Source organism: Stegodyphus dumicola, chromosome 3 (assembly GCF_044657685.1).
Source record: "Stegodyphus dumicola isolate Sdum_Otavi_A_Nest chromosome 3, ASM4465768v1".
NCBI classification, from domain to species: Eukaryota; Metazoa; Arthropoda; class Arachnida; order Araneae; family Eresidae; genus Stegodyphus; species Stegodyphus dumicola.
The window spans coordinates 28,653,753-28,665,116 of record NC_140770.1 but is presented as its reverse complement, the minus strand read 5'-3'; the positions used below and the strand labels follow the sequence as shown (position 1 = coordinate 28,665,116).

At 35.6% G+C, this 11,364-nt stretch overlaps 1 protein-coding gene across 1 annotated transcript in view; it reads left to right on the top strand.

Moving 5' to 3' along the window:
• Positions 1-1,051: 1,051 nt before the first annotated feature.
• LOC118193386 (uncharacterized) overlaps positions 1,052-11,364 on the top strand; it is a 41,900-nt gene continuing 31,587 nt past the window's right edge. The window contains exons 1-3 of the mRNA XM_035364464.2: positions 1,052-1,108; positions 3,375-3,494; positions 6,236-6,327. Of these exons, the coding sequence (XP_035220355.1) occupies positions 1,070-1,108; positions 3,375-3,494; positions 6,236-6,327 (251 nt within the window). The 5' untranslated portion in view covers positions 1,052-1,069. The remainder of the gene's footprint in view (positions 1,109-3,374; positions 3,495-6,235; positions 6,328-11,364) is intronic.

The following is an 11,364-nucleotide window of genomic DNA, read 5'->3' as shown; positions in this document are numbered from 1 at the left end:
ATGTCGTCCACTCTCCTCTATACAATTACAGTAAAATTAAATTTGTGAGGGGGTCGTTTTAGATAGTGTCATAGAAGAGTCAGGTATAATGTAACAAGTATTTATTAACAGGTTTAAGTTACACACGGACATTACATGTAACTTTAAGAAAATTACAGAGCAAGAGTCTGATACAACCTATCAAGTGGGACACTTGGCTCTTACTAAGTCCTTCTCTGGCTACTCACCAGAGGGCAGCCTTGTTGTCACAGTTAGTTCAACAGTTTATGTTAAAAGATTGGTTACAAATTCATTTTAATCTTATATTATCTGTTTAATATTGTGTTTATCTTTTTGGTTTCGCATTTAAAGATTTTCATTGGTTTTACAAAATACTGTTGTAAAGTTTAAATAAGAGATCGTCTGCGGTCCAGGAACGGATTATTATATTGTTTTTTATATTAATTCCCCGAGAAAAATTGTTTGAGTTCACGAGCATTTCGGTTCACGCGTGGCCTGAAGGCCGAATGAATTAAATGCGTGAACTGCAGTTTCACTATTACCCACTCTTATAACAGGTCGAGCTGTAACGTCGCTAAACACTGCAGTTTGGTCCGAGGTTCGAAATCCGCGAACGGGCTGGCTGCATGGGCACTTTCGTCGTTTTCTCTATATTTAACGTGTATATGAGCCCGTTTCCTTTATAAAGTCTTCCACGAAGGCATCCCTACCCTTAGGCAGATAGCCCTAGTGTGCTTTGCAGCAATGTGAAGAAACCAAAACCATATACAATAAAGTACAACTCATACAAAATCCTCTAAAATACAAAATCAGGTAATAATTAAAGCTGCTTATTATATTTATGTCAAATATTTGCATGATTTTGCAACAGTTTTAAGTGTACATTTTGCTTAAATAAATAAAATTATGCAATAGGTATTCCAAGAATATTAAAATAGAATGAACAGAGTCTGCAGTCACTATGCCATAAGACTTATTCATTGGCTAAAAAATAATCGATACTGAACACAAGGAGAGGCAAGAATTTTCTTTGTCACGCAATTGCGAATTTCTATATCTGAAGGAAAACATGTTCCTACATATTCCTGAAGACGTATTTTCTACGCAGGTTAGTTTGATTTTTGTGGCTTTTTAAATTTAATTCTAAACTTTGAGAGTGTATTTTTTAGCACATTCTTATGCTGCAACAAGTTTTAGTTTATATGAAAAGACTGTTAACAGCTAAACAGATAATCATCTTTTACCGTAATAAAATCTTACATAGCTTGATCTGTTTCGAAAACAATTTTCCCACCCCCAAATAAATCTGGTTAGAATATTTTGTCTTATCAGCAGAAAATTATGAACTTTTTTAAGGTAATTAATTATGCTTCCGACTTTTCTTATATTATGCAGTCGTATACAAAATCCCTTATCTATACCGAATGAGTATCTTACGTTGTCTTTCTTTAAGTGCTGTTATTTATATTCAAAAATAAGCTATAGAAGGCCCCCCTAAGTTTTCTTTTATTACAATTTGCACCTTTCATAAATAATATTTTATTGATTTTATAAATAAAGGTATAAGGTAAGTTTTGTAAGTAGAGGTATTTTATAAGCAAACTTCTATAAGTAAAGATAATATAAATATTTATACCATCATTAAACAATGAACCAACGAACCAACAGTTTTTCAGAAACTGCGATTTTATAAAAAAAAGACTGTCGTTTCTTCATCATATCCAGATTTTTTTAGATTATCTGATAGAATAGAAAATAAATATAAGTGCTTTATTTCGGTTTTAGAATTCAATTTAAAGAAAATCTGAAAGGTATCAGATTTTAACGGTCGCTCAAAAGGGTTTGTTAAAGTTTTTTACACTATCACTAAGCTCTCAGTCTACTAACCTGCTGTTACACTCACGTCCACTGACCCCCCCCCTTTTTTTTTTTTTAGCTTTATTATTAAGTTCTATTTTCTTAGCACTTACGCCATATACAATTCAACAGCAAAATTGCAAAAATTTTAAAAACAGCATAGCAGTATAGGTTTAGAATTTCCGTTGCAGCGTTAAGTGTTGACATGCATTTTCCTGTCTTTTCTCAGTTCATTATATTAATGTTCAGTTTTCTTACTAAGATGGCTTAAAAAAACTCTTTTTTTTCCCCGTCTTTTTATTATTTACGTTTTGCGTGTTTACTTTGTTAATCAAATATCACATTCTCGGCGATTACACCACGTAAAATTCGATTCAATAGCTAAATGAAAAATATTAAAAAAAACAGCATATCTTTAGAATTTCGAATAGGCAGTCTTTCGCACTGGAGATAATTTTTTTTTTTTTTTTTTTTTTTCGTACAGGGTTGTCGCTGCTAGATTTGAAATCCTCGAGCCTGTTGAAGAAAAATGCGATAAAGTTTTACAAAATATGAAATAGATAATAAAACATATTCGAAATTCAAAATTTGGGCTTCCAGCTAATGTTCAGGTGGAGGACTACGTTATTCAGAATTTTATGGCTTTAGGTACCGTTGTTTTTACACAATGCGAAAAACACACATACATTCATGCAGATTCTTCATTATTTAATTTCTTTAAATGTGATATAGGGCGATAGTATTTTGTGGCAACAATTTGAAAACGGATACAACGCATTTAAGTGTTTTGACCATGGATGTTAGAATAGCTGCAGCAAGAAAGACGGCACAAAAATGAAGCCAAGGAAATGTCAACAACATGACGTCTGGACTTATCCTAGCCATCATGTAGCGTACGGATAAGAATACGAAACATATTGTTAAATAAAATTACACTGATTTTAAGAGCAAATATCAACGTGGGCAGAAAGATGTCTTTAGGCATAATTTGCATAAAATACCTTTAATACTTTTACTGGTCTTCTAGATTTTACCATAAACACATTTCTGTTACAGTTACCATTTAGACATTGTCATGTACCTAGATTCTATTAAATTTGAAACAATTATTTGCAGTCCCTGTGATTGTTCTGTATACTAAATAAAAAATCATTAACTAACTAAACTTTAACTAATTAAAGTGAGAATGGAAGGTTTATAAACATTCAATGATGAGTAGATAACTCCGTTTAGAATGTAAACAAAACCAATCAGAATTCCGCCAGTGGCAGCGATTATATTAAGTCATGGGTTTATTTTCTATGCACGGGACATACGGGAGATACTTACTCCATTTATTTGAACCTTCCTGAGTTTGATGCAAAATGCCATTTCGAGGTTAATGTCTCATTTGAGACTAACCTCCTTTTTAGGCTAATAAGAGGAAAGACATAAACTGACTACGGAAAACGAATTAAAAGTTGCATGAAATTCTAAACATTTTAAAAAAGTTCTAAGCAAATTTTTTTATCCCATAGATTAATGGAAATGTGGAAGAAGCTCTGAAAGTCTTGAAAGTAACTACTGAAAAGCTTGAAAGGAAGTCCCGTCGTTTCAGCAGAGATCTTTCTTTGGACCCTGAAAACCCTATAACTCAGGTAGGAATGGCCAGGAGGTTGCAACAAAGTACCCAAAGTGAACTTTTAGTTAATCAAATAATATATTTTTGGACAGTGAACATGTAAAATATCCTAAGTTTATTTTTTGTTACACGTTTAAAGATTTTGGAAACTATTGGGTCGGTGCATAAGTCTTCATTGGATTGACAACCCTGCATTGTGAAGCCTTATTTTTTCGTTATTCAATTGCTTCTCTTCAGTTTGAAGTCAGATTGTTGCGAATAGAAGTTCGTATGCTGTTAAGAGCTTGTTTTGGCCATTTTCAAGGCAAATCAGTATGAAGGCCAAACAGAGAAAAATGAACACTTCCAACGCATTTATTGCTCCATCTGATTACCATCTTTTCGGTCTCTCTCTAACAACATTCAGGGACAAGGATGAAGCTTTCCCTAACTGGCTAACAAATTTCTTCAATTCGAAACGGCAACAGTTCTACATAAGCAGCACTGAACTCCTTCCTGAACGCTGGCAGGCGAACAAGATGGTGATTGCATCGCTGAGTGATTATTGATTTCTGACGGAGTATACCATTGTTTTGCTCTTGTATATTGTATTGTTACAGAGATCGAATCACAACAAGCCAAAAACAGCACCCCAGTGAAGAACGGCATTAACTTATGCGCTGACCCAATGCATGTAAATAGAAATCGTTTGTTGTTTTCAAATGATTATGAGTATCGAGTATCGTCATTTTACTGCTGGCATCAACTACTACAAGAGTTATAACCAGTATATTGAAATTCGTAAATAGTAACATTTGCTTTTTACACTATATGGTGTTTTAACTAAAACATCACCGCACAGAAGCGAGAATACACATGAATGTACATGAAATTTCAATTAAAAGATGTTAAAGTTCCAGCCGAAGCAATTGAAATCATAGAAGCAGAGCTAAGGAAGGAGGTAGAGCATCGCAAGGCACGTGATCTGAGGAGAAACGCTGGTTGGCTGGTCTTGAGTTTACCGCGAAGTAACGAAAAAAGCTTCTATTACACAAAATAATTGTCCAGTCCATCAAAATTTAGTATTTTCCATTCAATAATAGTAAATGATTACGAATTTTTATTTTCGAGATGGATATACCCAGGGGCTGATGAGATTTTTGTAACCAGCGAGGGCAATTTTAAAAAAGTGCCGGAACCTTTTTGCGCCTTCTCCAATACGCCGTATTTTCGTGATATAAAGCCAAAAACGTGCGGGTACCATCATGAATTTCAATATCAAGAATAATAATTATTATTAATTTTCCGCCTGCTTCATCTCTCAGTAGGCACTACAGGCATGTTATCCTGGTCGTTGCACCAGCAATCATGTTTGGTTGTTTATCATTTCATCTCTGTTTTATTTTAATCATTAAGGCATAACATAGCAACATTTGTTGGCTTATCCAACTTACAATATTTTTTGGTGGTTAGTAGTAAAATTAACAAAAAAAGAAAAATATTTGCATACGTGGCAAAATGTAGGCTTACTGTCTTTACATTCAACAGGTGCTAGATCTGGTTATTTGCTATTATTAATTTTTTTGTTGTGTAAATATATTCAATGATGGCTATGACTCCTCGCTGCCCGTAGTAGTTGTTAAGTAAATTTTAGAAGTTGGAGACGCCCTGAAGCTGAGAGTGGGAAGCTCTGACGGTGGAGGTGAGGTTTGACATCAACCCTCATTAAGGCTGTTCGGATGTCTATGCTAAGATCTTAATCATCAACTTTCACAAACGTGTCGGTATCCTAAGTTGGGAAACGCTCGTCAAGACTAAAAGGTACTCTGATATAAAGGCATAAATGTGCCTGCACCCTTATGAAGTTCGGGGTAGTGAAGAAAGCAACTTTCAACAAGGCTGTTGGAACATCCATGTGAAAATCTTAATCTTGGTGAACAATTGCCTACTTGTGTAAAAGCGCCGGCACCTTTATAATATTTTAAGAAATTGCCCAGGATATGAAAATGCCTTGCTGTTATTCTATGGAGTAGCGAATTAAATCCAATAATTATGAATTTGCGACGAGCTAATGAGGTCATTGCTGACAACATTGAGTTTAATGCAGTTAATTTATCTTTCGACTTTTTTAGTCTGTCTTACTCCATATAAGTTAATCGTTTTTTGCTGCATAAATTCTAAAGTTATGATTAATCTTTCATCATTTTTAAGCCATTCATATCAAGTAACACACCCAGCATTACAGGCACCAAGCAACAAAGCACCTCAAAAATTTCCCGATATCCGCATTCTGTCCCGGATATACCTCCCGTGTTTGATGGCAGCAGCAAAACAGAATTTCCTTTCTTGTCTCTGCATGTGTGCAAAACTAATGATACAATGAGCATTAGTCGTCTAGACACAGTTTTCAATCATTATAATTAAAAACCTTGGAAATAAAAAGCCTAACAACACATTTAAAAGGCAGGAGAAATGCTATCACCATCTTTCATTACGATACACAATTTTGGCATGTTTATGTTTTTATATAAATATTGGATCCTTGTGGCAATTCCATCATCCATGAGTAATATCTTAGCACACCAAGTAGCAAGTTTTGTTTTTCTTCTTTTTGAAGTTTTAATATTGACTTGTATAATTCATTTTAGACAAAAGAACCTATATGAAATTCAATGTAATGCTGCAGCGAATTATTTCTGAAGAGAAATTTTATTATGAAACAACCCAAATTATTTGGACCTTTTTTTAATGAAGTTTTTCTTTTTATTCATACTACAGGTATCCAAGACTCCAAGTGACGAAGAATTTCCTTGGCAATGGGATGACATTTTCCCGGATGATGATAACGTTACGGCCACGAGTACAACTGGGTACATAGTAAACATTTCAAACCATATTTAAAAATTATACCATATTTAAAAATTTAAAGTTATAATACAGTATATCACTGCTGAAAATAAGAGCTGATGGTTTTCTACTGACAGAAAATAGTCTTCGCTCCGCCGATGGGAAAACTGGTTATCAGGCCAGGCTCCAAAATCTTTAGTGCCCTAGGCATTTAATCTAGCCAGCGTCTCTTACAAATTAACTAATTTTATATTTTAAACCGTAATATATTTATACTTAGTTAATTAAAAATACAACATTTTTAATATTTGCAAACTATTATTAGTAGAATTTATTATGAACCTAAATGCTGTTCATTAGACATATGTCGATCATGTCTTCGTACTGTAATTGAGCAATATCATTTTCTGTAGACTGAAATGCAAGGGGATTCAGTACTTGACTCAAAAATAACATCGAATAAACTTTCAGTTTAAAATCAGACGAATTGTCAGCTGCAGCTAATGAAACAGAAATCGTCAAAACGTTTAGTATGGCAGCTCCTGAAAGAGTATCATTATAGCAAATAACATCTTTTCGTGTGTGTCATTTCCGAACGTTAGGCTTTATAAGCTACACAATTCTCCGGCCATCTTGGTATTGTTCTGCTATCGGAGTCGTTGCTAAATGATTTAGTAGACTGGCCAAGAAAATGATTCATATGAAGTCGCCAATGTTTACTCTTAAAGTCGTTACAATATTTATTTTTTTCCCCTCCAAAAAGTAAAAATTGGAAGTGAGGACACAAATTCTAAAGATGTAATGAAGAATAAGATTTATTTCTAAAGATCTGTTTTTATTGTCTTTATCATGGATATGGAAATTTGAGACTTACCTAATGATGAATCGATCTGCTATACAATTTCTTCAGGAACGAGGAATAATCACTCTGAAATTATTCACTAGAAAGTGCGCGCAAAACGATAAAAATGAAGCTCTACTTCAATTCCATGGAAGCACCGAAAAGAAGATGTGAAGATTATGACGTTCCGAGAAAAAAAAAGGATTACGTTCTCAAAATTGGTTTGAAAGATCAAGAAAGTTTATTAAATGCGATTCGTTTCATTTATGCGTGGTATTTAGAACTAACTTCCACTAAATTTTGTCAGTATCAACTTGATATGAATCATTGCATTGCTGTTGACTGGAAGTTGTATAAGAGAATTCTGTGGCCATGCAGTAACTGTTAAATGGCAGCAGGCCACGAGATGCGGGTTCCTAGGCCGAAGACTCATGCATTCATGTCTAGACGTCAGTTAAAATAGGCAGGACTGGTAATATTATAAGTTGACGAAAGTCTGTTTTCGCGTCGAAAAAACAGTGTTTTGTATCTTTCTGCCCCACTGGGGGTGCGGCAGACTTTGCCGAGAAACAAAAGAATGTTTTTTAGTTGCTGTGCCTAACTGCTCTGCCAGAATTTTGCTTAAAGTTATTAAAGAAAACATTATTGATGACCCTGTTAATAGACTCAGACTGTTGGAAAGAAAATAACACTGAAAGAATAAAAAGCCAGATTTAAACATTTCTGCGTTAACGATAAATATAATTCTATCATCCCGATACTGGTTGTCATACGCAAACTATTGAAAGGTTATGAGCCAGGGCGAAATGGCGAAATAAACGTCAACACGATACTGACCGTAACGCATTAGATTCTTATTTATGCTGCCGCCTAAAACGCAGATGTTTTCAGACATTTTAAATAATATCCACAGTTTCATGCCTCAGCGTTAATCTCAATTCGATAGCCGAATTTTTTAGTCCAAAGGGGTTTTTTTGTCCCTGAAGAACTATTGTTTTCGTTTTGCGATTTTGCGTCGAATAACTCTGAATGTTCGTTTCACTTTTCAAACTGTTGCCACCAAATATTACCTCCCTGTGTTACATTTGAAAAAATTAAATAATGAAGAATCTGCATAAATGTATGTATATTTTTCGCCTTTTGATAAAATAACGGTACCTAGAGCCATCCAATTTTGAATGACGTAATCCTACTGCAAATATGGGCATCGAGAAGCCCAAATTTGAAATTTGGAATCTGTTTTATTATCGATTTTATATTTTGTGAAACTTTAACGAATTTTTGGTTAACAAACTCAAGGATTTCAAAGCGAGAAATGGCAACGTTGTACAGCAAAAAACATTTTTATCTCCAGCTCGTGAGACTGTGTATCGGAAATTCTAAAGATAGCTTAATTTAAAATTATTTTGCAATATTGCTCTTTGCAATATTGAATTTTATGGTTCAAGTGTGAAGAAGATGATATTTAATAAATAAAGGTAAAGCACAAAATGTTTTAAAAACGCCCCTTTGGACGTAATTTAAAATCTGAAACCTTCAGATTTTTGGGGGGGAGGGTTTCTTTGGCAAGGTGCTTAATTTACATTAATTTCTAATTTTAATAATATATATTGTCTTATTTTTTCCTTTGGATTTTCTTTATCTTAACTGTATCGTAAATATTTTGGCGATTATTTGTATGCTTCGAATTTTTCGCCAGATCGTCAGCTTTAGGCGATATCTGACTCCGGTTCCGATAACAGAACAGTACCGTGATGTCTTCACCTTTAATAATTACACTGATGATTATTTACTACATCTCCAACTATCACCTCCATTAACGCTCACTGCAAGTCTTTGCAGTTTTCTGCTAATCAACTTTTATTCAAATTTTCAGAATCGTAAAGAAATTACCAGTGTACGCTCACCATATTGAGCAGTTCAGATCAGTGAAGAAAATGCTTAATCTGTAAGTGAACTTAAGAAATATTTTTAATAAACCATTTTTCCAGATCTATTGAGGAGTTATTGAAATGTTTACAATAGGTCACCCATCCTTTCATCAAATTCTAATAGTTTCCAATACAGTTTCAGTGTACTAAATTTTGGCCAAAGCTGGAACTTGAATCCAGACACGTAGCTAGGGCTGTCAGCGCCCTTCGAGAAAGTAAGATTTTCTGCTCTCTCTTGTTTGCGCAATAGGGAAAGAAAGAAATTTTATGGATGCTGCCCCCCCTGAGGCACATGTCTGCCCTTATCCCTTAGCTATGCAATTGTCTGAACCAACGAGTGTTTGAATTCTCTATCACTATAAGTCAAGAACTTTCCGACATCTTTTGAAAATCAGACTAAGATTTCACATGAGGATGCTCAAATTTAAACACACACTGCAGTGTTTTATCTTTGTCTCGCCAGCGAGACGTCATCGCTCTCAAGAACTGTTGCGAACTCTGGAATTCTAGATGGCGCTGTAGTACGCCTAACCTGTTTCTCCTTACTTACCTTAATCATTTAGCCTGACATATAAGCACACAGTGATAAAAGCAAAACTCCAACCCACTCATTCTATCTCTTCCATTCAACAACAATCGCTAGTATAAGCCCAATTCATAATTCTATCTCTCTAATATTACAAGCACCGTATTTAGAACAAATGCATAACTGAAATGTATTTGAGGGCTGAGTAAAAGTTCTTCGGAGGCCATACACTGCTCTTAGGCTTCCAGTTTGAGACTACTGACCTAGAATATTGGGAAACTCTTTATATGAGAATTATTTTAGCTTAAAATCAGGTTTTAATTCTAAGAATGGTTCTGTTACAAAAGACAAGATAGAATTTCCGCTATTTCCAAGCAAAGCAGATCTTTCCCATTTAATGAAAACTTTACATATTAAGTAAGGCATTAATTAATACACAGGAAAATCATTTGCATCCTGGGAATCCTTCAGATTTTTTAGTTTCATAGTATATGTATTTCAGAGAGGAAAAGAAGCAGGATGCTTCTAGCAGTTCCATTTTCATTTTTCAAAATCATTTCTAACTACCAAATAACTGAACAGTTTTACAATCAAAAATATGAGAACAGATTCCTAGCTCGAATATCCTATTTACACTCATATCCATAAATTAAGGATAATTCGGAGTCACGCGGAAATCGAACTCTAAAATAAATATATCACTGTAAAATCACTACACACATCTTCAAGAATCATATGAAAATTTCAGGAAGTAACCAGATGACACCGATGGTACGTCACAATGACGAGAGTGTAAGAGAGTGATATATAGGGAATACAGGCAAAGAAGTAAAATTGTTCGCAGGCGCTTTATAAGCATTTCAGTGCAATAACCGAATAGTTATGACACAAAAGACGCATTTGGATGATTTTTTACGGGGTAGAATGATCGGCCGTCTGGAATGTGGGCGTACCCAACTGGAAGTATCAGACAAACTTGGAATTGCCCAGAGTGTCATTTCCAGGCTTTGGCAACGATTCCAAGATGATGGTAATGTGAGTAGACGTTACAGCACAGGTCGCCCCAGAGTTACAACGCCGAATGAGGACCGGTATTTGGCAGTTACTGCCAAAAGAAACAGGCGGAGCATAACCTCAGACCTGTCTCATCATCTCTTTTCAGCCACTGGTACGACAATTTCAAGGCAGACCGTGTACAGACGCTTAGGGCAGATTGGTCTATATGCTCGTAGACCTGTCAGATGCGTTCCACTTACTGCAACTCACTGTCGCCTGCGGTTAGCCTGGAGCAGAGAGCATGCATTGTGGACACCGCAACAGTGGGCTTGTGTGATGTTTTCCGACGAATCCAGGTTTAGCTCGCAGTCTGATTCTCGCCGGACTTTCATATGGAGAGCTCTAGGTACCAGTTACTACCAAGGAAACATCATTGAACGACACCGTTACGGTGGTGCAGGAGTGCTCGTTTAGGGTGGAATTATTCTGGGTTCCAGAACTGACCTGCATGTTCAAATTGGAACCATGACAAGCCAAATCTATCGGGACGTCAATCTGTAACAACATGCACGTTTCTTTCGGGGCGCCATGGGCGCACAATTTGTGTTTATGGATGACAACGCCCGTCCTCACCGTGCAAACATCGTAAGCAAATGCCTTCAATCGGTTGATATCACCCGTATGGACTGGCCAGCATTCTCACCGGACTTGAATCGAGTAGAGCACGTGTGGGACATGCTTGGCCGACGAGTTGCAGCCCCTTAAC